Consider the following 26,575-nt stretch of genomic DNA (forward strand, 5'->3'; position numbering starts at 1 on the left):
TATAAAACATACAACGTAAATTACACGATCTAACTGTATGTATACTGACAATCAACGCAGCGTTCTAAACGCTAAGTTCAACAGATAAGATAACATTAAATATATCTAGCTACAGCTTTGTTTGCTGGGACGTAATCTAATATTGCAGCGGGCGAGCTTCCGCCTTACGGACGTTTTTTTTCGTAACCGATGAAACGAAAACGCTCAGTCTTCGTCGGGTTTCTCTTGCTTTACAACCGGAGCGGGGGGAGTCGAAGCGGGAGGCAGCGTGGCAGGTGGGGGTGGAGACGACACTTCAATATATTCGTCATTATTACGTTCCTCTTTAATTTCGGGTTCTATTTTAACAGGAACTTCAGCGGCAAGAGAAGCAGGACCAGATACGGAGGGTACAGGCGGTGCTTCTTGCGGAGGTGCTAGGGCTGCCCACGCCGATGCTGCGCCTCGCGCGTACGCTTCGTAGAATGCTCTTTGTGCTATCTCTGCTTCCTCGATGTGAACGAAGGCATGGTTGTCGAGCTCGGCGCGGAAGAAGAACTTTAGTCCGCAGCGCGCGCAGTCGTATGGGCGTGGCGCGGACGCGTGCTCCGGCAGGTGGCGCTGCAGGCCCGCCGCGCTCGTGAACACGGCCGAGCAAAGGTAACAAGTGAAAGCGCCGATCCCTGCAAACGTGTGCTCGATGAGGTGAGCTTGCAGCCGCGTTGGCGAGCCTAGCGTCCGCCGGCAAAGCCTGCAGTCGTTGTCCGCGGAAGGCGGCCTTGGAGTGGAGTGACGAGCATAGCACGACGAACACGCTCTCACTCCTTTCCCGGCTTCGCTTTCAGTAAGCGTCCTAAGGCAAAGCGCGCACCGTTGTTCGTCTTCGTTGGGACGGAGGTGAAAGCGCGCGTGAAGTCGGGCCTCCGGTTCGGACGCAAGTGTCTGGCGGCAAACTACGCAGGGCGCAGGTAGCGCGGGGTGATGTCTAGCCATATGAGTTAGGAACGCCTCTTCAGATGGTAGTCTGGCTCGGCAGCGCGAGCATGTATCACCAGCAATGACCTGAAAGTTTCATAATTTAAAAATTAAAAATTAATTAATTAAACATTGTTTATGTATTTTTCCATTTAAAAATATTTAGTGCGTTACGCACAAAGAGAATTCTCTTTTTCGACACGACTCGTTCATTTTATTTTTTATTGTAGGGATGTATTGAAAATCAAAATGAATACAATCACCTTATGTCATTATGTCAGCCGTAAGACCATTGCTAGACATAGGTCTCTTTCACACTTTTTTTTTAATTACACAAGGTGGCCACACGGTTTTATTAAGATCGTCTGTTCACCTTGTGGCCCTACCCTGTGCATGCCGGTTCGTGGTCTCTACTCCAGAACCTTAAGTCATCTGTTCTGATGACTATGTCATCTCCTGTCACTTTTATCCGTCGACGAATCTCCTCAACCCTGATTCGATTTTATAAATAAATCCAAAATAAAGCCGTGTGCGTGAATTATATAGCGACAAAGAGCTTGACAATACTCAAAGTGATACACCTAGTTTCTGTGTTCACTATAATGTTTAAATGAATATAATGTTTGTAAGATATTATGGGTTAATATATTAAATTATGAAACGTGATAATTCATTTATTAATAGTAAAGAAATTGAATTCATAAAAATATATTTAAACTGCAGGCGTTTATCGGATTACATAAAGAGGTTGATTAAGTTTTCGAATATGCATTTACACACATTTTTGTATCGTCGGTTATTTTAACGTAATAGTTTGTAAAAAAACAAAATCTAATAGTCTCGAAGTCTCAAAATATAATTATAATAATCTGCCGAAAAGAGCCGGCCAGACACTCAACAGTTGCTCTTTTTAAATGAAATTTAACAATGTTTGTTGTATATATTATAATATGAACCATGTAATTAAATCGACAAAGTAAGTTGCACACATTTCGACCAACTAAAAACTCTTGAATACTATAATAAGATTTATGTAATTTAATTTTACATTTAACTTTGGATACAAGAAATGGAGGGTCTAAAATATTTTGTAGGACATTAGTAACTAGTTAGGTGTAGTACTTTAAAGTAGAGTACCTTGCAATGCGACAATTTATGTTCGGCAAGGACTCCAGCAGAGGGCAGCACCTCGTCGCAGATGAGGCACTTGTGTCGAGCGGCACCTGCGTGGGCGCGTGTGTGTGCTTCCAGCTCCGCGCGGCTGCGTGTGCGCTCCCCGCAGTACGCGCACTGCAATGCTACTGCGCCGTTCTTCCTTCTCCGCTCTTCTACTAGACCTCCTCCCTCTCCAACACACGGCGAACAAGCTCCCTCGCCTTCTACATTGTTGTTATCGGCGCGCTTCCCTCGAACCATTTCTCCATTTATCGCCTGCATTGAAAAATATTTTAATATTACTATCAATTAATTTGCGTTAAAAATCAAGGAATTGATTACTCCATGAAATGTCATTATTTTGTGCACCTGTTGTAGTTAATTCTAGAGCTGAAAGCTCTACCTTCAAAAAGCATGTCAAGAAAGTTGTTTTTATTTAATAGTCACAGCTCATAAGGCTTTCAAAGTCGGATGAAGAAAATTGCATCCGTAACAAAGTGTTTACTATAGTTACATATATTCAATTCAATTTTAACAGGTTTGAGGTGTTCGAACGCTGAAGGCGCTTAGTACAAACTTCTATTCAATTGTCACTTGAAAACCTATTACCATTTTGCTGTGGTGTGTTTTTATTGGATTATCGAGAGAACATATACAACTAACTTTACATATGCTTCAGAAAACGTTAGCGTTTATCGCTAGAGGAGAAGTGGCCAAAGAAACTCAAGCAACACTTCTAGATACTAGATAGTAAAATCGGGAGTTGGCGTCTCCTATGATATGTAATCCGGTCTCGTTTCTGAGGAGACCGATTGATAATCGAATGGCAAATTTGAAAAATGTGAAACTGGGAAGGGTGGCAAGTGAGTATGCAATAGGCCGAGCAGTTGAAGAGAAAGATTAGTTGCGGCTAGTAATTAAAAAAGAGTTAGACCTGTTGCGCGAGCGCGTGGTGCATTTGCATGTGCCTCTCCAGCAGGTAATGCACTGCGAAGCTGTGCGGGCAGGCGGGTGCGGGGCAGCGGTAAGCGCGGCGCGGAGCTGGCTGTGCGGCTCCACAGGCGCAGCGCGCAGCTGCGTGCCGAGCCCGCACGTGGGCTGCGCCCTCCGCCTCCGAGCGCATAGCGCCGCCGCTCGCCCCGCACGGCCGACACATCCACACTTTACTCTCGCCGCTGTGCGCCACCGCGAAATGCACCTGCATAATTGAACCTTCAAGTTGTCACTTTTATTATACTATGATAACTGCCTAAGTTAACAGCTAGCCGGTTAGCTGCTACAAAAAGTTTTTGTTATAATTAATAGAAATCTGTCCTTTTTGACTAAATCTCATCTTAGGCAACTGAACAAAATTATAAATAATCTAGTTTAAATCTATACAGCTCAAAACTTTATTGATCGATTGTAGCTCTACGAATATATTTAATATAATCACTTTTACAACGTGAATGTTGTCTTGAAAATTTGCAACTTTAAGACGAAACACAATTAATTCACGTAGCAAAATATATTCTGTTATACAAATCTTACCTGAATGGCCACTTTCGAATCAAATACTTCTTTGCATAAGGAACATCGATACAAATGATGTGCATGCAAGTCAAACAGATGTTTCTGCAGGTCGTCCGGCGTTGGGAAACTGCGCACGCAACTGTGGCAAGTGTATTCGCACGAGACCGCCAGGTAGTGTGCCGCTAGGTGGCGCTCGGTGGCTGCGACGTCCGCAAAGCTGGCGCCGCAATGAACGCACGGAGCGGGACTGGACCTGTTGAGCTCGCCGCCCTCCTCCAGATGTCCTTTGAGATGAGCTCTGAATGCTTCGAAGTCGGGTAAGGCGGCGTCGCACTGGTTGCATAGTAGAGTGTTTGGCGATAGTGCAGTTTGCGGCGTAACACTTTCGGAACTGGATCGAGGGCGTTTTGCTGTACTTGGGTCTTGCTCGACGCTCGTTCTTCGACTAAGGTCTGTGGCTGTTGGTTGTTCGATGTTTGGCATTGCTGTTTCACCGTTCAGTAGTGCAGAGTGAGCGGCGCGGACGTGCAGCTGCAGTTGTTCCATGCTAGTGAAAGTATCTCTAGTGCAGTATATGCAAGCGAGCAGAGCCGGCGGTGGCTGTGATGCAACACGTCGCGGTGGAGTCAGAGATGCTGTCTCACCACCATGGGCTGTGGCCACGTGCGCCTGAAATATTTCTCCTATATTATTCATTTTTTAAGGTTTTATAAGCAATAGACAAACCGATCTAAGGGTGATCATGTGAGGAAAAAACATTGTTATGTGATGTACAATGAGAAGAAATATAAAATCTCTGAAGATACGGCGGTGACGTCTTTCAGAACTTATTATTCCACGGATAACAAATATATAAAAACTACACAATTAAGGTACTGCGATGTAATCTACAAAATAGTCGTCATCGTTGTCGTTTCGACCCATAGACGCCCGCTGCATGGCATAGGCCTCCCGTTAAGTTATCTATAGGGGATATACCATAATCGCCACGCTTAGCAGGGCGGTGCTGATCACTGTGTGGTATCAAGAAGACCCAGAGGACGCTGCTGGCCATCCTCTGGAAACTTGTTTGTACGCAGTGGCAATCCTTTCAATTAATTGAAAAAAGTGTGAATTATATAACAAATTATATAATAAATCTGGGGAATCGAACCGGCTCCCTAAGATCGCAAGTCTCAGTCCTCTACGCTAGGACTACTACTGCTTGAAAAAATAACTAAGAATAAATTTAAAGTTAATTTGTTTGTGGTGGAGGTAGGAGCGCGTGAAATTGCTTTATAACTTGCTGAAGAACTTATACCTGCTAAGTGCAAATATTAGCTCATTACTGGAACGGGTTTCCTGCGCAGTATTGGTAGGATCGTTTAATATTTGGTTAGGTAAAGAGAGGAGTCTAGTTGGTGAAGGTGAAAGTAATTGAAAAAAGCCTCTATTAATCTATGTATTATATAAGGATCGTCAGCCTCGAGCACCATATCCAGTTCCACGGAGGTCCCGGCATCCGCAGAGTGAGCCCATAGAATGCTGAGTAATTATGTTTTGTCTTTTATGAAGTACAGTATTAGATACCTGAAGCATTTCAGGGCGTCGGAAGGCGTCGCCGCATTGCAAACAGCGCAGGGTTCGTCGGCGATCATGTTCGCGTCCCTCACGCTCTCGCTTGTGGCCTTGCATGTGGGACGTCAGAGCTGCAGCCGTGTTATATCCCCGATTACAGACCGTGCACTGGAACGGCTTTTGATTGTCGTGGGTTTTCATGTGGATCTTAAGATGGTCACTGAAAGTATAAACCGTAGCGTTATTGCTATTTTTTGAGGAATTTTTTCTACATGTAGAGAGATTTTTTACTAAAAATACCCTGTCTCTGGAGAGAAATTGAGGATTCCATAAGGAACTTGAGCGTTACTGGTACTGCCTCTAGTATTTAGTTTTGTCTCTATTATGTTAGTTCCCTTTTTGTCATACAGTATGTTCCTAAATTTGTAATTACGTGTAATTGAATAATTTAAGAGGAGTCCTACAGTGACAAAATAATATTTTGTATTACGAAAATTTTATTTAGAGCAAAATTTATACACGAGTGTAATAATAGAAGCCATTAAATATCACGGAAATATTTATTTTTAAAACGGTGGTCAGAACAATTTTCCCTCATTATTAAGGTTTAACGTTTTATAAATTATAATGTTCGTCGGGTTAAAAATAGCTCGTCCAGGAATTTAAAATTAAATGCAATGAGTAGCCTTTGTGCATTGGAGAGGTCGATTTGTCATGTGAGACATAAGTGGGCACATAAAGCGCGGACCAAACGCAACTAACAAAAGAGCTTTTCACACGAACTACAGAAAGACGTTCGCCCAAACACCTCCGTTAATGGCCGTGCGCGTCGTGCCCGTTTCGGTGCGGGCCATTATCTCATTTTTGTGAGATCCTCGACGTCATTTGTCAACGGATTGTGTCTTTTCACCGCTCGGCGTTTCGTTGACGATGGATAGAGTTGAATTAGTCACGTGACCGCCATGAGGCGATGACAGAGGTGACGCGTAACCCCGTGCTCGTAGCTGCTTTGTCACTTTGTTCTTGTAGATCCATCTTTTGCGCGATCATTGTCTCAAACAATTACGTCTTGGTCTTCTTTAATTAAAGAACCATCGATTTAGATATTATTTTTTAAAATAAATTTAACGTTTACTATTAAACGGCTCTTTTATTTTATAACTTTGTACGAATGAATAACATTCATTGAATATTTTAATAATTGAAAGCTAAAACAAAAAAATGTATATTCCGTCGAGCTCACCCGCACTCGATTATCACGAACATAGTACCTAATGAAAATTAAAACATCTAACCCATACTAAACTGTGTTTTATAGTTTTGACTTTATACGGCTAATCTGACAGTTGAAATTATAAAAATGAATAGCGAAGATGGTGAAAATACAGGACCTTGTTAATTTTGTTAAAGATGTTGTAGAAAATTTTGTAGTTAGTATTATACAATATTATAGAGCGAAGTTGGCGAAAACTTTCACAATCCAATCTAAACCTATTATTTCTTGAAAATTTAGTCATTGTCGTTTTAGCGCATAGACGCCCTCTGCATGACATAGGCCTAAAGATTTCTATGGGAGGATGTACCATAATCGCTACGCTTGACAGGCGGATAATGATCGCAGTGTGGTATTATGGTACGCAGAGGGCGCTGCTGCCCATCCTCTGGAAAGTTGTTTGTGCAGTGGCAATTTTATATAATGAATGCACAAAGTATGAATTATATGAGATTGTATCCCGGGAATCGAACCCGCGACATACGATTACAATTCTTAATTCTCTACCGCTTTGCTGTCGTTGTAAATTGAGTACTAGTTGAGGTTTTATAAGGTTTACTAACGGTAAATAAAATATCTACACTCTAGAACTATTTCTGGTGTATTTACAACCTGATCAATAAGAATGGCACGTAAATAACAGTGACAGTTCTAAATAAAAGTTGTAACTTTGTTAGTTAAACGTATAAATATAAATGTACACCACAATCAAAGTCACAGTTATATAATAATATGGACTTCTGATTTTAATGGGTCCTGATATACAGATGATTGGTTATAGATGTAAAGGTTTTAAAGGCATGTTGCTTAGTTGTTAGTAAAGACTTTTAAATTTTTTTATCCACTACTATTTCTAATCACCCTGTATAACACTTTAATATCTTTGCAAATTATTTATATGACGCCATTGATTTATAGAGTGTACTATACATTTATCGATAGCCAATTAGCTAATACATTCACTCGTTTAAAGATTTTACCAAAAAACCAATCACGTGTATATAAATATACATTAATAATGATTTTAGACACTCAACTAAGTTATGAATGAATAAAAAAAAATACCTTCTGGAAAAGGCGGATTCGCAGTGAGCACAACGGTACTTTCGATCGCCGGTGTGCAGCTTCACGTGGCGGTCGCGCGATCTCTTGTGTTTGAACAGTCTTGAGCAGAACTCGCAACGGAACGGCATCTGATCCGAATGGGTCTGCAAATTGTCAATATAATAAGTTTACAAATTCTTTAACTATTTGCATTTATACGCAAAAAAGATGGAATCACCCAAGGTCAGGCTAAGGCTGCTTTTAAGGACATCACAGTTGCGGCATTGTAAGTCTTTTGGAAAGATCGGATAGTCCTCTACCATTAACGGGGAATTCTTGGACTTTATTAAGATCGTTCGAAGACGCTGGATGTAGCACACTTGTTACCGATTTAATTGTAAATCTAATTGGCAGGACAGTTTCCAGTAGTGGATGTTCTTCAGCTGCAGAAATGATGATGAATAAAGGTGTCTACGGAATTGTTAGTAGTTTCTCAGAACGATAACTTGACGTATTTATGGGGTTAATGTATAGCGGAAAATCCTAAAAATAGATTATCGTATAACATTGTGATGGCAATCGCGGTTGTATCTAAAACAGTCTGTTTGGTCCGCTGAAAATGACCGGTAGGAGATTTTAGGCATTGGTCTTTAAACATTTATTTATCACATCTTCTCTAAATGGTGGCATGACTGTAAACAAATGATACATTGCTTGCTTATGGTGTTATTTAGTAACTGACAACAGAAATACTGGGCCGACGAGATATGCCATCTTTAAATATCGTGCACAAAGGGATAATAGTTTCGACTTTAAATTTTACAATCTTTAAAATTAAAATTAAATTCATTTCATTTAATATCTGTCGAAGTATACATAGACAAAATTCGCCTAAAAAAATTATTTGTAACGCATTGAGAATAGCAAATATTTGATTTTATTATTGGCTAACACTTATGAGTTCCAATACAAATAAAAGAATAACACTTACAAAAGTAAAGAATATTTTCATTTTTATAATAGATATAAATTAATTAAATACGGAGTATTAAGGGTAACCATCTAACCGAGTGAGATCAGATTGGAATGGCCGGACGCAGTGATAACAATGGGGATCGTGAGAAAGGTTGTCCGACAATGGCGGGCCACGTCGGCGTGAGCCTGCCTCTCCTAATAACAACGGCTCTTAAAGTCAATAGAAATAAAATGTAAAAGCAAAATTACCTTTATCATCCAGTGCTTATCCATATTTTAATTAAGTTATTGCAATTGTAACCCTTTTATTCTTATTACATGTTAATCGATCACGGAATCCGCGAAAAGGAAATCGGAGGTGTACACAAATGGAAAGGTTGCTATTAATAAGCAATTATATTAGTAAGCGTATGAATGAAACATCATCATCGCAACCAAATTGAGATTCGTGATATCCTGAATATTCCTATACAGTTTTGAATCATGGTCAATTAATGCTGGAAAAGCATTGAGGCTTTTGATATGTGGATAGCGAGATGCACTAACAAGCTCATCTTCGCCTAACTCGAGATTAAGACCAGGTTCTGTACAGTATGTTATCAATAAGTTATAAGTTATTTTGGTCCATATAATTTCGATAAACTAGTGGTAAAAGCCGGTAAAAGACAATCAATAATTGGACTAGCTATTACTATCCTGAGGAAACAAGTAAGCAGTATAAAAAAAATTTGTCGTCGATTCTGTTAAGGTGTTTCAAGAAGGGCACGGCCTTTAGAAATGAAGAAACGACTGAGACGATATTGATGACATTTATTTTGCAAGATGCAGAAGTTCTCATCTGGCGATTGTATGCGCCGTAGTTAGCAAAGTTAATTAATTAGTTAAAGTTAAAAGATTAGGGAGCACGGTTATTACGGGAATTTAAGCGTAACTAAATCGATTCAGTTTTAGATTTCCTAACTCTTAAAATTTTTGTAGATATACCAAAGGAATGCATACTTTATGCAACTTTTATTGTGGCTTCGTAGTTCTTAAATTATGTCATATACCAACTAAACTACAATAATATAGTCCACAAACTCCCAACTAAATGTAAACTAAACAGATTGTAACATATCGTTGGTACTTCAATATCTGACGTAATTGAGTCGCCCTTCGATTGTTTTGCGATAACATTCCGATTCGGGTGCTTCGGTAATGTAACCCTATTGGAATGGCGATATCAATCTCTATGGTTGAACTCGTAACGCACCTTACAATATTACGATAGTACGTTGTAATTATGTTCGATAACGATTTAAATAACATCGGGATTAATTGAAAATTTTAAATCAAGTGATTAGGCGTTTTTATAATATTTCATGTTTATTTACTTTATTAAATACAACCTTACAGGTATTGCGTCTAATGCGATTATATTTACAATTAAATTTAAGGCTACACAATTTTAAATTAGACGCAAAATGGACGCTATTTGGCTTGTTTCATGAAACCGTTTCGTTCAGACAAGACAAGATAAATATGTATAGACTTACTGATTAATTACTACTAAAATCTAAAAGTTTATTTATACATGTACAAGGTAACCTTTATGAATTGTTCTAGTGAATAATTTCAAATGTCTGCTTCGTCCGAGGTTATTAATTATGTTTATGGCTCATACTATCGTCGTGAATTGAGCCTCAGTGTGTGCCAACAGTATCTTAAATAGCCTCTCTCTTAACAAAGCTGGAAATAATTGACAGTGATTTTTTTATAATATAAGTTTAATGTTTATTTCATCTCAACAAATATCTGCAGCTGTTATTATAAAAGTACTGTTCAAAAGTATAAAGACATTATCGCGTTAATCTCAATAATAGCGGACGAAACTATTATTAGACTTGTACTTGTAATTATAAGTAATAATGACAATGCTAATGTACTGATGCTAGCGGCGACAAAATAGGATTCAGCAGCCTTCACACCAGACTTAAACCGGCCGAGAGACAAGTCTAAATGGTGCGAAATACACTCCCAAACTGTCAGCGTTGTTCACGCTTTTCCTAATTGACCACCTCGGTAATTATACGCCACTGTCATGGTAAACACGAGTAACAGTTGATTGACTCACTATAGGTATTCTTAAATATGGTAATTTCTGTGACACATTATTGTTATAACATTTTGGGTCGAGACGTCCCATTTGATTTTTGAAGCTGATGGTCACTGGAAGTGCTAACTGATCGATTTTCGTGTTAGTGAGTATTATGTTTATTTGTTCTGCAAGGGTTTTGGTCTCGTGCTCCCCCAATTACCACGCGAGGCGGCTGGCGGGAGCCATTAGCGCCACATCTCAATTTGTTAGCGCCACCTTATGGGCTTTGGAATCAAACAGATCCGCCGACGCTCGGGTGATGGCTAACAACGTAAATTGTTTAAAATGCTTACGAAATTCGAATTTTAGTGTTAATAATATGGCTAAAAAGTTTATACATAATGTAATAATCGGCGTCCAAGATAAATAAAACTTGTCATAATTTAATGCAATATTTCATTATAATATATGTAAAATGATATATTGTATTAATAAAAACAAAATGTTACGCTCCCTACTTAGGAAAATTAACGTTATATGAGAAATAAATCTAATTAGTGAAATGCTTATAGGGGTCAATAAGAGCTCGGTTGTCAGCAAAAACACACACACACACACACACATATATATATAAATATATATATATATATATACATACATGTGTGTTTATATATATATATATATATATATATATATATATATATATATGTGTACATACATACATACATGTGTGTGTGTATAAAACATTCATTTATTTTCCCTATAGCATTGCGACAGGCCAATAGGGGATAGATACCAAAAAATATTAATTTTACACATTATTTTATGAGCTATACAATCACCTCCGTAAAGCTTTTATACTTATAACCAATCATCTTGTACATAATTATAAAATAAACTCGTACAGTGCGAAGGCGTACGCGGCTATTGAGTCGTTCCGGAGTCCGTTGCCGGTGCAGCGCTAGATGGCGTTACGCGAATATCGGTTTGAGCGAGCCGTTTCTGACAATCTATATTTTAATTGATTTTTAATTTAAAGGTAACTAATTCTTTGGTTGCGTTAATGAAATGATAAACTTTTTATTGAATACAAAGTTGTACAACTTGCAAGTTATTCCCAATCAATAGGCTCAACTAATTCAAATCGGATATTTTGTAGCATTTTTGCGTATTTTTATGCTAAATACTATGTATTTTGTGGAATACTCAATTTATGAAAATCGGTGATGTCTTGAAATATTACTACCATGACACAATGACATAGAGTATTGGTGATTATTGGTTGTGATAGGTTTGCCCATACAAGCTACGGTCCGATCTAATTGTGCTAAGTGATGGCGCTTCCGCTTACACTTTTTACCCTTTTTTTTCTTGTTCTCAAGGATGTTATGCTAAACAAAGTTTTAATACTGGCACGTTGGAAACTTTAAAAAGTGAAACTGTGACACTAAGTTACTAATCGGTAAAGAGCGCTAAATTTAAAAGCGCTTTTAGTTCTCAATCTTTTAAAAACTAAAAAAATTGTTGGTACAAGACCCCCGTTAAAAAAACGTAAACCATCGGTATAGTATTATTTCAAGGAGTTAAAAATGCTAGTCTATCAATAACTTAAATATTGAAGATATATATGCCTCTTCCAACCAATCCTATCAAAAACTTAGGAGGGGCCTATGCTGGTAGAAACGTCCTTGGGCTGAAACGATAATGGTGAAGAATATTGCTGTGGTTTTACAAGAGTGAGGTGTTACGTGTTGTACATTTGTACGCAGGCTAATCTGGCTTAAAACTGATTTTTACAGTTCTATTTTCTCTGTATTGTATTGATAGCGTCCTAGAGTGAAAAGAGAAAACTGCTAAAAATTGATATTACGTTCAGTGCCAACACTGCTCAAAGCTTTGAAACCAACGGGCGAGCCAAGAGGTTTATTGCTCACGATGCGCTGATGAGCGCTTAGCTTTACAGTATAGAGCCTATGTTATTTGACAGAAGTTATGCTGCAACCCCGTTGAGGATCGGAATTGAGCACGTAGAAACAAGAAATCCGCGAGCTAAAATTTTACGCAGTTATAACGAAGGCGTTTGCATGTAAAGGGACTATACCCGTGTGTTAGGTAGTATAGGTTTTGTGAAGCGAGGACTACTCGGCAGTCAGGAGCGACACGGGCCTCTGTGTGTTCGGTGCATCGCATCCGACGGGGCCCGATGTGCGGTATGTATCCTAGCGTTGAGATAAGTATTGAGCATCGGCGAAAAGTTATCAGCTTATAGATTTTCTACGGAATGTATGTGAGTTTGCGTCGAAGTTACTTGAAATAATTTCGACTTAAGACATTAAGACTTACGAATTCCCGACATACAAACGCGGTTGAAAAATTTTCAACCAGCACTAAGCATTTTGATACAATATTGTGCGAGCAACCAAGCACTTGGGTGCCTTCAAAGTCAAAAGCGAATGGTAATCATCTAAGCAAACATGTACCATTGTAGATCTCAGAATATGGATGAGATTCATCATCAATGTCATTTCAGCTGTAAGACATCCACTGCTGGACATCGACCTCCTCCAAAGATTTCCAGGTGACAATATTCTGCAGACGTCAAACTGTTAAAAATACCAGAGTAAAAACATTGATATAACTAATTCTTCTTTAACATTGCACACAGTTAAATTAATCAATACACTTTCGCATTGAACTTGCAATGTTTGACTGCAATGTTGTACGTGCAAATATTTAAAATTTAATAACATATAATTTGCGCATGGATTAAGTGAAAGCGTTTAATGCGATCGTTAATAATTATGGCAAATAAATTCACGCTTACTATCACCAAATGCTTATAAAAGAAAATGGCTTAAGAATCAACCTTTTACGAGTGTAATCTTTACATCTTAGATAAGTAATAAGAATAATATGAAGAATGAAATCCCCTCGACCAATAGAAGAACTGAATATTTGTAAGAAAATAAGTTATTTTGTTTTTATGGATATTTGGGAAATAAGTTAAAGAAGTCAATTTAATAGTGTTAACGTCGTCACTTTTTATTATATTTTAATATTGTTAACCTCTAGTAGAATTTCGATACGTATCAGCTATAATTTCATTTTTTATTGTCACCCGCTCGCTTTAAACAAAACTTAATGAACGACTCTATAACCAATTGCGGGTGAAAATTCGTATAATTCGTTCTCAGTTCTACGTTTAATCATTTTTGTGTTAAATAGTTGCCAAATCTCGATAAATTTAAAAAGTTTAACTTTATGAAAACAAAAAAAAGTTGAGAAACTGACGTTCGTCTGAAGGCACAGAATAAAAAACAAAAGTAATATTAATGATTAAAATGTCAAGAAAAGGCATACGTTTTTTATTTCAATTTAATAAACAAATCAAATCTTTGATATCTCTGAAACCATTGGGTTTTGAATAAGATGTACCAGACATTATTTGGCAGCTAACCAGCTATGCATTCCCCTTCTTTAAATCTTTTACTTTTTTTATTTCCAATCTCTCTGTATAAACAGATAGAAGATAAAGCACTTCGTTTCAAGCATAATATCAAGTAAATCAAATAAAACATTTTATTTAGTCCTGTCAGTGCAGTGCGTGGTTCGTGCGAGAATTCCATGATGAAATCGCGCGGACGCCACGGGTGTTGAGCCCCTGGGTGCAAGACGAAGCCCCGTCGACTCAACGTCGGGTTACTTTTCTTATGGCGAAGAGGCACGCAAATCACTCCGTGATTTATTATACGAGTGAAACAAACACCGTGAGAGCGACCGACATAACACGGGCCGACGCTGTTAACTTTCCGCGTAAAGCTCAAACAAACATTCAAAACTAGTTTAAGGCGAGCATGATAGCCAATAAAGGCCGGGAATGGGCAGCGCGCGGCTACCGAGCGACTTTCCCAGCTGTAATAAGCGGCGGAGCGGGTCACCGCGCCGGCACCCGATCACGCTGACCCCGCTTCGACGAAATCTTTTAAACGACCCGACGTTCGCGTAGCTTCACATTAAATACCTCAATTCTGGCTTATAGAGACCGTTATGGATATCTACGACTTGTACGTAGTTACACCGGCTAGTGGGTATTGTGGTACATTGTACTAAAAGACGCAATGGCACGTTCAGAATTCTTCTTTGAGGTGGAATTTTAGAAAATTATCATTGTTATTACTAATAACTGTCAAATTCTATCATATATTGACTAGACTGTTGATGTCGATAATTGTCTTATAAGTTGCTATTCATTTTACGAGGTATTTTCACAATTTCATTAATATGCATTTAAAGTAAAATGTATTTTTATTATGTATTTTGGAATGTTATAACACTATAAAAGTTTAATATAATTAAAATTATTTTCCGAAAATAATTTAAAAAATACTCTACATTTTCTTCAAAACTGATTCGGTATTCGTATCAAAACTAATATTGCTCACAATTTCAATTATAGATTCTTTTAGTTGAGCTATTTCCTGTCCTGTAAGATGAAATTTTGAGTTTGAAATACAGGTTCAAATCTTATTCTTTTCTTATTTTTCTTATTTATTGGTAAGTAATGCATTTTAGACATTTTAACATAGTGTTACATGATCGTTATTGCTTGTTATCACAAGATATATGTATTTATTCAAATAAACTACACCGTTAAATACGTTTTAATATAACAATAAGCATTACATTATAACAGTGTGTAGTTATGATGTATGTATTATAAGCGATCTCTTATTTGTACATTAATTTCCAACCCCGCGTTCTTTCTTCCAAGCCCATCTGTTCATTGTTTGGGAGAAATCAACGTTGACGAATAAACTAAATTTATACTTTATAATTAATAAAAAACGGAGAAGATGGACAAATACAATATTGCATATAAAACATTATGACTGGTCTTCGTCACGTAGTAAGTAAAATTGAAAAAAAAGATTGTCAATTTTAAATGAAGACGATTTTTAATCAGTCACAAGTTACTTACGTCACGGATTAAAGTATCGGCTGAATTAGACATAGATTTCCAATAAGATCTATTTGAATCCGCCAGTACTGAGCGTCTTCGACGACTTTAACAACATAGTCTGTCCACCTAGTGGGTGGACGTTCTACATTGGATTCACCGGTCTGTAATCTCCATTTCAGAACCTTAAGGACGGAACGGTCGTCTGTTCTGCTCACTACGTGGCTAGCTAACTGCCACTGCAACTTACCAATACAAGATTTACGTTCAAGATTTTTGTAAAGAAATAGATATGTGGTTGCGCAGTCTTTACAGATCATATTAACACTTATCAATTCAAAGTGACAATTGGTGAAGAGTATTAAGATATATGTGAAGGATAGGCTAGGGTCTGCAATTGATTTATTCCTATAATGATCGGCTTTCCCAAGCGGCGCGAAGGCAAAGGTGTGGCGGACGGCCCGGGAGTTGTTATCTCGCGTCTATTTCCGGCCGTCAGCGCTTCGTCGCGGCCGGGACGCAGAGATCGCGATACATTTGTCGGCGAAGCACCACCGCTTCGCAACTCCCGATCCTATCTCCCGACTCAACGGTAACCGCAATTGCATACCGATAATCTAATAAACCTTTTACGATTAAATGACCGACACCACAGACAGGATTAAAGTGGAAACCGCACTTTACTTTCTTATTTTTTTATCAGCAATAATATAATAATGAGGTAAGAAGAGGGATATCCTCTACGAGATCCTATCAGACAACGATCTGTAAACGATCTAAAAATACCAAAATAGCTCAGCGGATTGGCGAATTGAAACGGCAGTGGATAGTCTGCAGCGTGCAGGAAGAATTCCGCTAGGGTTTTAAGGTTATGGAGTAGAGACCATGGACCGGCAAGCGCGGCGTAATACGTCCATCCATCAGGCGGGCAAACAGCCTTGTTAAGGTCGTCGGAGGACCCGGGATGCAGGCCTCTCCTTACCGGTCTTATTTGAAATCGTCCAGCTGTGGAAGTCCCACAGATGTAATTATTATGTTTATGACTAAAATAATAAGGTATTAGCAGTAGTAGACTTGTAAAACTTGTTAGTATGTACTTGAACTGCAAGCACACGACCAGTGACCAGGTGGGCGTCTAAGCGAAAAAAAGTTGTCTTATGTGCTAATTTCTAAGACTGGTATATCCAAATTTCGCGGTCCGAGACGAGGGTCATCGCGATTTCGGTCCGGGCGTGGGCGGTAGGATATGCAAAGTGACATTTCTATTTCAGGTATCTCGGATAGATCTGTCGCAGCCCGTGTAAGCACTCGTAACTCGGTCGGACCGGCGCAACACAAAGGAGCCGAGACGTAGAGCCGTAATGGGCAGCGCGTCAGTGTCGGTGCAAGGCTACTGCGATGCATATCTCCATACGCACCGGCTCTGTAAATGGGCCCGTTTTGGGTATCAAGTTGCTAATGAAGCACGGCGCTGCATGGCGAAACTGGACTGTGAATTCACAGATATGACGACTTTAATAGTCGTATTGTGGTCATGCTAGTCGAGTCGCTTTATGGACGCTAGACACATTTATTACCTCGGTACGCCGTTCGTTAAACGCACGAGAAGCCCTCGTAGATTTCAACTTGGCTTCTGATGTTTATCAATTCTTGTAAAGATTTGTTAAAATGCCTCTGTGGAATTGTTCTTATTGCTTATGTTGAACTGGGTGTTTGAATTTATTAATAACTAGATTTCGCCCGTCCGTTTTGGGTGACCCGCACTGCTTTTGTCGATGTAATTTCTCATAATCCAATGTTGGTAATTTTTAACATGCCAAAAAATTTCTGGCTGCGTTTTATACTTATAGGAGCTATAGATTGATAACATACATTTCTTAGTGGATACAGGGGTTATTCGCCTAAACCTAGTGGAATTGTGTAAAATCCGTTCTTAACTGATGTCTACTCGGCAAAAGGAATGTTTTTACCGCATTTTAATTCTAAGGCTTGTGGTTTCCAGAGATATTCTAACACTTCACTTTCTCTCTCTCTCTACTAACAGATTGTTTACGAAAACAGGTATCTGCTTCCATAATATCATCTAAATTTGTTTTAATCTAACAATTAATTTTTTCCGTAACTGTTGGAATTGGTTCACCGAATTTTATTTTAAAAACGCCAGAGAATCATCATTTCTACCGTAGGCAGTTTTTATTGCATAGGCCTCTCTCATGATATCCAGCGGAACCGAAAGGAAGCGGTCTGCATCCAGTGTCTTACGACTTTAATAAAGTCTTCTGACTAACCCCAACCCCAAACGTACCTTTCTTGCCTGCAGCTACATCAACTTCCCAATCCGGTGGGCTATGTCTGTTACTTTCACTCGTCTACGATCCCCATACTCATTATTCGATATCGTAGAGAAATCTAGAGCATAACCCTAGTCATGCCTCGAGAGACCTATTTCCATATTGACACTTGAGACAGTCTTTCTCTAATGTAACACAGAACGGATGGCCGCTGAGGCCTTATAATTCTGTACCCACGGACCAATAAACGCAGTAAATCTTTTTAAGTTTGTTGGAATATGCTTGGCACTGGAGCCATTTTGGCGCTTCCAAGTGGTTCTATTGGAAATCTATAGTTCCCCCTATATAGAACCAGCTGGAGACGTCCAGCGGCTGAAATGATTGATGAACGCGTGTTTCCAATAAATGTTACTAATTGATGAATTCAACTATGAATTAATCTTATATATGAAGTTAATACATTAATATTAGCTTCATATTTTTAATAAACTCATAACCTTTTCGGTAACAGCCTATGGCTAAAATGATAATGAATAAAAAGAAGTAAATATGAAAGTCCACATACCTGTTCATGCTTCTTGAGATAAAAGTGCCTTGGAAAGGCTTTGTCGCAGAAGGGGCATTGGTAGGGCGTGTGCTCCGTCGCGCCGAGCGTGAAGGGCGGTTCGGCGTCCGCGTCTACGTCTGCGTCGGGCGCGTCGGCGGACGTCGGCGTCGAGGCGGGCGAGGGCGACGGCTCCGCGGACGACGGCCAAGAGCTGCCCGCGGTGCTGCCCACGCTGCCCAAAGCCTCTATACAAACAAAGAATTTACGTTAAAATCAAAACTTTTTTAGTAAATATTTTACTGTTAAGAGAGTGCTGGTTTTACATAATTTATGTTATATAGTCTATGTATTTTTAAGTGACGCAACTAGTTCATAAACTTAAATGAAATAAAAAAAGCCTTAATTTTTTTCAATACATTTAATCCTTTTTTTAAATATGATGGAAGTAAAAAAAAACTATACAGAATTTTATATAATCTTGTAACAATAAGGAAAAAGTAAACCTACATGTAATAATATAATTAATAAATTTGTATAACTACATCTCGTATTTGTTATAGTAAAACGATTTAAGGCTAATAAAGAATACACATAAATGGAGCACATGGCCTCTTAATAAACATTTCCATTATTATTGTAAGATATGTTTAAGAATTACACATAACATTATTATAAAATATATTAAGTTTATTTTTAATTTAAATTTAATTTAATTCATATCCAGCTTTTAAGATAATATGTATAATATTTCGGTACTTAAAATGAAAGTTGTTTTTGAATTAATTGTGAAGACATTTAAATCGCATTAATTTCTTAAACAGAATAATTGAGCAAGTGACATGTTAAACATAAATAGAAATTTATACCGTGGTGGTATATAATTAATATAATAATTTAATTATTTTATGTATATTTTAATAATTTATCTTTTTTATTTGATGTCTAATATCAACGAGTTGTAATATATTTGAGTTATATTTTAAAGAAAAAATCTAACATAAACATAACAAAAGCAACATCGTACCAAGTATTATAAAGAACATTAGCGTAGACAGCGTTCGTAGATTTGATAAAGACATCATAAATATCGGTAAAGCCCCATATTTTGAAGTTAGGGGCGATATTTCTCCGAGAGCACCACGGAGTGGCGTGAAATATAAACAAATTGAATGGTCCGCGATGACGAGCGGCATCACCGCAAATGATGAGTAATGTCGGCGGCACAGCGGCAGCCGGGGAGTCGCTCTATCTTATTGAATTTTCAAAGTGTTGTAGAAAAATGTATTTTAAAGCGAAATGTTTTTGTTTCAAAAACTTGTTCTTGTAAAATTTAATATGTGCCCCATTATTACGTTGGTGCACTATACACACGTACAAATATCTATATATACAAGGATATCAACCCACGTACTGATTCAGCACGATATCCCTAGAATCATAAGGCTTAGAGGCTTAAAATTTAGTAAGAATATTCCTTTCACCAAGAAAAGGTCAGCAAAGAACGCTTTTTAAAGAATTCCACCCACAGGGGGTTGAAGAGCATTCATAAAAAATAATGCCTGTTTTCTAATTATAGTTCCAATAGGTATAAAACTTGACTAGAATATCTTTTCACGTGTTTAAAATTAACAAAAATATATTTGATGAAATTACACCCACAAAAGGCATTGCGGGTCATGCGAAACAGGTGGATGTGTACAGTATATTAAATGATACATTAGCACATAAAAGACGCATAAATATAATTTTCGCGTCGACTATTGTCTTCGTAGTTTTATATACGACAGGATTTTTCAATTTGGCGGATTCTTTCTCTTATGGACCCCATAATGAGGGAAACTATTTATATCAATCTGTTTTCTTTTACGCTCAACCGTACAACGGCGTCGCAATTTGTGACGTTAGTAACATGACGTTAGTAATGGTTTTTTGTAAATTAGAAATTTTACAACTTTTTAATATTCGAATCAATAATATTTTTGTTTTGTTATTAAATAACTACGACTACGAATAAAAATAGTAAATAAAGGTGCAAATTACTTAACGCTAAAAATCTTCAGATAATGTTTCTAAGGGAATAAATACAATTAATTCCATACGATTTAAAAGTGGAAACTTTTTACATTTTCTAATGGAAAGTCCAAAAGTGGAGACGTTGAAGAGTAGTGTTCTGTTAAAACTAACTTTATAATAGTGCTACCGAAACCTCTGTACCGCGCCGTAGGAAAGTGGCCGAAAGGCAAGGGCTCAGAAATGAAAAGCATGCGCTTCGCCGCCGCATTCATTGCCGGTAGTCAAACGGAATGGAGCGGCCAATACACCCTCCATCCCGCAAACAGTTTCGGTAGCACTAAAAAACATTTTGTCTATATTCATATTTGCTGTAATGTATCTTCTCTTATGTCCCATGTTTATGGTTATACAAAATTTTATATAAAATTAACGATATTGTCTATGTGCATAAGAATATTATTATAAATATAAGAAAATTAGCGATGTATACAACGTCAACACTAAAAAAAATTATCACGTGTGAGGATCCTAATCCTAATTGAATAATTTTTGTAGAACTATGTCACAAACTTTTCTTTACGCTGAATAAATTTAATGGCAGAAATGTTTACGGTTTTACTAAATACTCTCTTGTAATGTTTCTCAATTATTGCTTTATAGATTTAAAAATATTATTAAGTAATTTTTTGTAAAAAAAATTCCTTTTACAGTGTGATTTTTAAGTGAGAATAAATGGTAGAAAAAAAGTGTTCTTACTATCGTATTAAGGGCATTTTTAAAAGTGATCACAAAAAAAAAACCGCCCGAGTTTGTGTACTCCACTCGAATCAGGGCGCGCTAGAAACCCCGCAGCTTTATGTTGCCCGGGGTGCTCAATTTGATTCTAGTTTCTATCAAAATGCCCTCTCCTGGCGTTCTTCTTATGACGCAAATAAATGACGATTCAAAGTGGAACAAAAATTAATAATGTTTTAAAATGATTAATATAAGGGTTTTTTTATCCAATACGAACAATGAAGGTATTTATGTCCTGGTTTTTATATTCGCGTTCAGCAAGAGGCCCAAACCTTGACTCGATCGGTTGCTATTCCGAAGAACTTTTACTTGTAAGATTATTGTCTCTTCGGAGCGTTACGCTGGTAGAAAAGGCACAATACAGTATCCCTGCCGGCGAAGCGACAAGATTGTTTATTGTGGTCTCCAGAAGATTTCTTTAGAAATCAGAAGGATATTGGTCTTTTAAACAATGTTCCATACTATTTGCGCTGTTTTATTAACACTGTTCTGTTAAACTTTTAACAACTCTTTAAAAGTTTATGCATAATTCAAATGATATTTAAATAGATTATTGCTTGTTGAGTAAAAAGAAATGTGTTGTAAATGCAAAATCGATGCCAATAACGTTTTATAGCGCAGAAGTATAAACATGCATATATACGACTGGTGAACGGCGTGCCGCATCCGTGGGCTATAGGATAGGCGTAATTAGCGGCGATTGCGGGCAATTCGTCGGCGGGTGACGGTGGCGCCGCGGCCAGTGGGCGGCGGAAGCCCACTTCCTAATTGCGACGTCTCAGACACCTCAACCGGCGCCTCGGCAATCAACGCCGATCGCACAAGAAAACCCACCGGACTACACTCCGCTATTAACTGCCCCTTATCTCAACAAGAACGGGCTGGGAGCAAGAACCAAAAATGCCTAAAACATTTTTTTTAAATAATGAACAAATTAAATTACTAATTAAAATAATAATAATATTTTTTAAGTCATGAAAACTTCTTCGGTATCATGTATGTAAAATAATAGAATACAATATTTGCATATATTGATTACTGTCTGTTTCCTGCACCTCTAATGTTGTAGATGAAATATTTTTACATCTTAACTTTATTAATTATGTTACTACAAAGTCTTAAAACTCTTCCAAAATTTTCCGTTAAAAAATAAAAACCGTTTTTAATGAATTTGTTGAAAAACTATAACGTTTTTGTAGTTAAACGGTTTTAGCGCTTATATTCCACTAGTAACATCGTCACTTGATTGCACAGATGTGATTAACTTTCAAGTCGATTAAGCGCGACGCGTCTCAAATTAGTTACATTCATATTATCCTGACGATTTAATTTAACGGCCACTTTAGTACAACCATTTATTCATAATTTAGTTTATTTTACCACATTTAATAAACGTAAAGAAATTAATTAAAGTAATTGTTTAAATATCCACTGTTGAACCTTTGTTCAGTCGAAATTCTAGGGCGAGGTCTATACCTTGCCCTAGGATTTCGACTGGTAGGAAGCGTCCTGCGTCTTCTAACGACCTTAAGATCGTTTGTCCACCTTGTGGGAGGACATCTTACACTGCGCTTGCTCTCATTTAATATATGATAATTTCCAGGTTTTCTACTCTGAGCTTGATCAAGTTTTTATGCGTACAACATTAAATTCTACATTTACCAAGTTAGACAAGAAGCCAAAAGTTAACTTTTCATAACCTATATTGGCCCAAAATTTTCAATAACTATTCTTGCATGAGTTATGAGTTCTAATTTTGAATTTAAAAGTTCTATTTATGAATTATGGTATTCTGTAAAAACCTGACTATTACTGTTATGATATGCAGTACAGTTGGCCTTAATTTAGGTAATGTAATTAAAAGTTTTTTAATCAAAATTCGAATGTTTACAATAAATTTATAAATAATGCACCTGCTCGTTTATTATTACACATATCGAGTACTACTTACGTGCGATTCACTGGCATTTTAATAAATTTAACGCATCGTTTAATCGTTCCGTCCGGAATTAATTAAAAACAAATACAATTTTTTAAGGATATTTGTTGATGGACGGTCCCCTACACCTGGTGGTCATATGAACATGTGAGCATTAATTTTCACCAAAGAAACGAAAGGTAAACTTAATTTTTATTTTAATTAAATAATTTCGTATTTTATTGGCTTTATTTTGTTCACTTATGTTATAAAATATAGGAGTACGACTGTTCTGTTCTAGTTGAACTAGCTAAACGGATATTTTCAACTGTGTTAATAAAGTTGTAACGAGCTGAAACGACTATATACTAGGAGTATATACAAGCCCATTCCGTTTTTTTTTAAATATCAGTGTATCAATGTTGGCTTAATAGATGCACCACTGACCACACCTTTCATGGTGACATACCGAATCAACGAAATAGCTCGACAGCTACATCGGTAGATATATTCCGACTGTGGTTCGACGATTAGTGGCTCCGAATATACTAACGTGTAGGATATGCCAATCGATAAATTATGCCTAGAATAAGTTATTATTTGTACATTGCAAAAAGCGAATATATATGTCTCGTAGAAAGTGGCGGGACGAAACGTCACAGATACTCTCTGTTAAATACATTACATCTTCGTATGTGATTTTAGAATACGAAAACATGTTTTAAAACCTAATAAAAATTTACTTTTGAAGTGCTAGTAATGTTATCTGGGCTAGACTAGCCTTTGAATTGGAACGTCAAACGCATTCTGAATGACAGGCCATACCAAAGTCCTGACTCGAGGCGATCTAAGAACTTGACGACCTCCCAATCCGCTAATTAAAGAATTATTTTTCGATCCGTGCCGGGGCTTCTTAGTGAGTCCCAGGACTCATTTAGAAGCTTGTTTTTGGTAGTAGGGTACGTTCCATCTACGCTCTGCCCTGTCCGCGGAAACGGTAAATGCCACAAAAACTGAACAGTAACAACGTACAAATAACAACATGGGTAACCAATTACCGCTGTAGGTGAAAGAGAAGTAAAATTTTTAAACAAACGAATGTTTTCGCCGCGCGGTGTAAATACGTTAAGTACAGGATATTGTTGTCTTGGATACATCAAGAATGAAGTCCAGCTTACCTTTAACCATTGCTGTAATCTGCTATAGATAAAAAGCTATTAAATTAATTTTACCGTATTCCTTTTTAAAGCCGATTTGACCTTTTTGCAAGATTTATAATAATTTGTGTGTCTCTATTTATAATAATTTTATTAACTAGACAACATGTTTTTACGCTTAACGTGATGACATCGGTCAATCAGTTCAAACGCTGCACAAAGAAAATTAAGCCAGACAGCTTAAATTTTATACATTTTTATGCAAAGGCCGATGTTGATGATGATATTTTTTGAAAAATATTATTTGTACGCATGAGTTACAGGATGGAATAACAAATTATCATAACGTAAACTATTTTATTAATTATTTTCTTTTTAATTATTACTGGTCACAAAGAAGTGAGAAATTAAAAGAAACATGTTCACAATTCTCTTTAAGTGTGTGGTTGGGTGTTGTTTACAGTTATTTAATAGGGCCTAAGATTAATCTAGAGGAACTGGAATATCAGCTAGATTGAAAACAATTTAATATGGCAGGTAAATGGCTCACTCCTTACTGTGTGACTATGGTTGGATAACACACATCCAAAACGAAGAACGGGAACAGTAGGGCGACTATAGCAGTCTGCCCAAACATCAGGTCTAACTCTATCAGATTTTTACGTGTTTTCTTCATTTTTATGAAGTCACACGAAAAATTTTTGTCACTAAATTCTATTTGGTACAAAAATTATGGGAATGAATTGTTAGAAAAACGAAACAGATGACATCAAATTAAAGACAAAATAGATACCATATATACCAGATACAGAGAGGTTTATATCAAGCAAGACGTATGAAATAATAACAATTTTATATGCTTCCTTTTACATATATATAGCATAGCATATATTTATTATTATATATTGATTAAAAATTATTTATATACATATATTTAACCATGAAATATGCTTGACTATCGCTGACTTAAAACCCCTTTTGGATAACATGTTTTTCGATTAATAACACCATTTTAGCTGATTGAATACCCAACTTATTATAATTTGTAAGCCCTGGTGTCATAAATGACGGTAATTTATAAACAAGACATGTTTGGGCACAACACATGCTTACTTTATATCGAAACTATGCTGTTTTTATAAAGCTCATTATTTTAGGCTGTAAAGTAATATTGATCTTGTTAAGCTAAGATAGACTTAATTAAAGTATTATTAACAAACATAAATTAAAACGCAATTAACAAGCAAATTCCAATTACAGGTAAATAAAAATAGCATAAATTGCAAAAATCATTACTTTTTTTACAAATTTATTTCTGTTTTTTTAGTGATTATAATAATGTGACCAAATTTATTACATTTTGACTCCTTCAATACGTCCCGTTAGAAATACGTCGAGGTACCAACTATGTTATAAAAATAAATTAACAATGCATATAAAAATATAGTGTCCGATGTTACTACAGCCATAACTATTGTATTTTTTGCTATATGATTTAATCAACCATTCACTGTTGGACATAGAGCTCTCCTGTAAATTTCCAATAAGACCGGTAGGCTTGCATGCAGCCAAGGCGTTTGTAGTTTTCACTATCGCCTCCCATGGTTGCCGTGAGAGCTAACTAAGACATATATTAAAGGACGTTCAGAAGCATCCAGAACAAATTTTGAAATAAAAAATTGTGCTCGCAAACATATGAGAAGACGAGGAACGGCACTCACCTCTCTTATCATTGATAAATGGTATGGTTTAAATTAAATAAATTTTGTGCCAAGCATCGATAATAACTTAAGTTAGCGAAGGCCTCACCTTTAATGTCGTCTGTAGTGACGTCGTGATTTTCCTTGTTGGCTTGTATTTTCTCAATGAGATGCTCTAGCCGACTGCTGTTGCCTTTGAAGAGCATGATCATGTCTGCCCGAAGTCAGTGGGCGCCGGGCGCTAGCGGGCCGGTGGGTCAGTGCGACCGCCGGACGCAGGTTGTCGCAGGTGCATCGGTACCAGTTTATTTTGGCGTTTTTTGCGCTTACATTTACCGCGGGTGCGAATTAATGCGTTGCGCGTGTCCGACAGGTGCCGCTAATTGCAGGGTCGCCCGTGCACTTCGTATGATTTCTTCACGCCAATTATTTAGGTGGCTGTTACGGCGCAATTACAGGAGTCGGACCGGACGGTCACCTGCGCTTTTGACGTGTTGGTGAGATTTGTAATACGAACGCGAAGAAAAAATATAGCTATGACACGCGCGCACTTACAAAGGAGTCCGCGGCGCGACTGAACACTGAGGCCAGTGGGCGCGCCGCCGGCACCTCGGCACCCTGCGCCCCGCCCGCTGGGCCCGCCTACGACC

The 26,575-nt window shown here is 37.5% G+C and overlaps 1 protein-coding gene across 1 annotated transcript; it reads right to left on the bottom strand.

Annotated features, from left to right (window-relative positions):
• Positions 1-90: 90 nt before the first annotated feature.
• On the bottom strand, positions 91-26,333 carry L (zinc finger protein Lobe). The gene is made up of 8 exons (XM_068770625.1): positions 26,035-26,333; positions 18,361-18,587; positions 7,517-7,659; positions 5,191-5,398; positions 3,640-4,290; positions 3,044-3,307; positions 2,092-2,385; positions 91-1,041 (listed from the first exon to the last, which is right to left on the bottom strand). Exons 1-8 carry the CDS (start codon positions 26,135-26,137, stop codon positions 205-207), a joined length of 2,727 nt encoding a protein of 908 aa, XP_068626726.1. The 5' UTR covers positions 26,138-26,333; the 3' UTR covers positions 91-204.
• Positions 26,334-26,575: the final 242 nt, after the last annotated feature.

Source organism: Battus philenor, unplaced genomic scaffold (genome assembly GCF_028537555.1).
Source record: "Battus philenor isolate CCGP_79_NKW_IND1 unplaced genomic scaffold, ilBatPhil1.0.hap1 SCAF_3, whole genome shotgun sequence".
Lineage (NCBI taxonomy): Eukaryota > Metazoa > Arthropoda > Insecta > Lepidoptera > Papilionidae > Battus > Battus philenor.

Excerpts from the sequence above, each read along its gene's own strand:
- L (XM_068770625.1), bottom strand. The coding sequence starts at position 26,137 with ATGATCATGCTCTTCAAAGGCAACAGCAGTCGGCTAGAGCATCTCATT. Across the intron at positions 3,308-3,639 it reads ATTCGAAAGTGGCCATTCAG|GTGCATTTCGCGGTGGCGCA; the intron begins GTAAGATTTGTA and ends TCAATTATGCAG. Across the intron at positions 2,386-3,043 it reads ACCACGCGCTCGCGCAACAG|GCGATAAATGGAGAAATGGT; the intron begins GTCTAACTCTTT and ends TTTTCAATGCAG.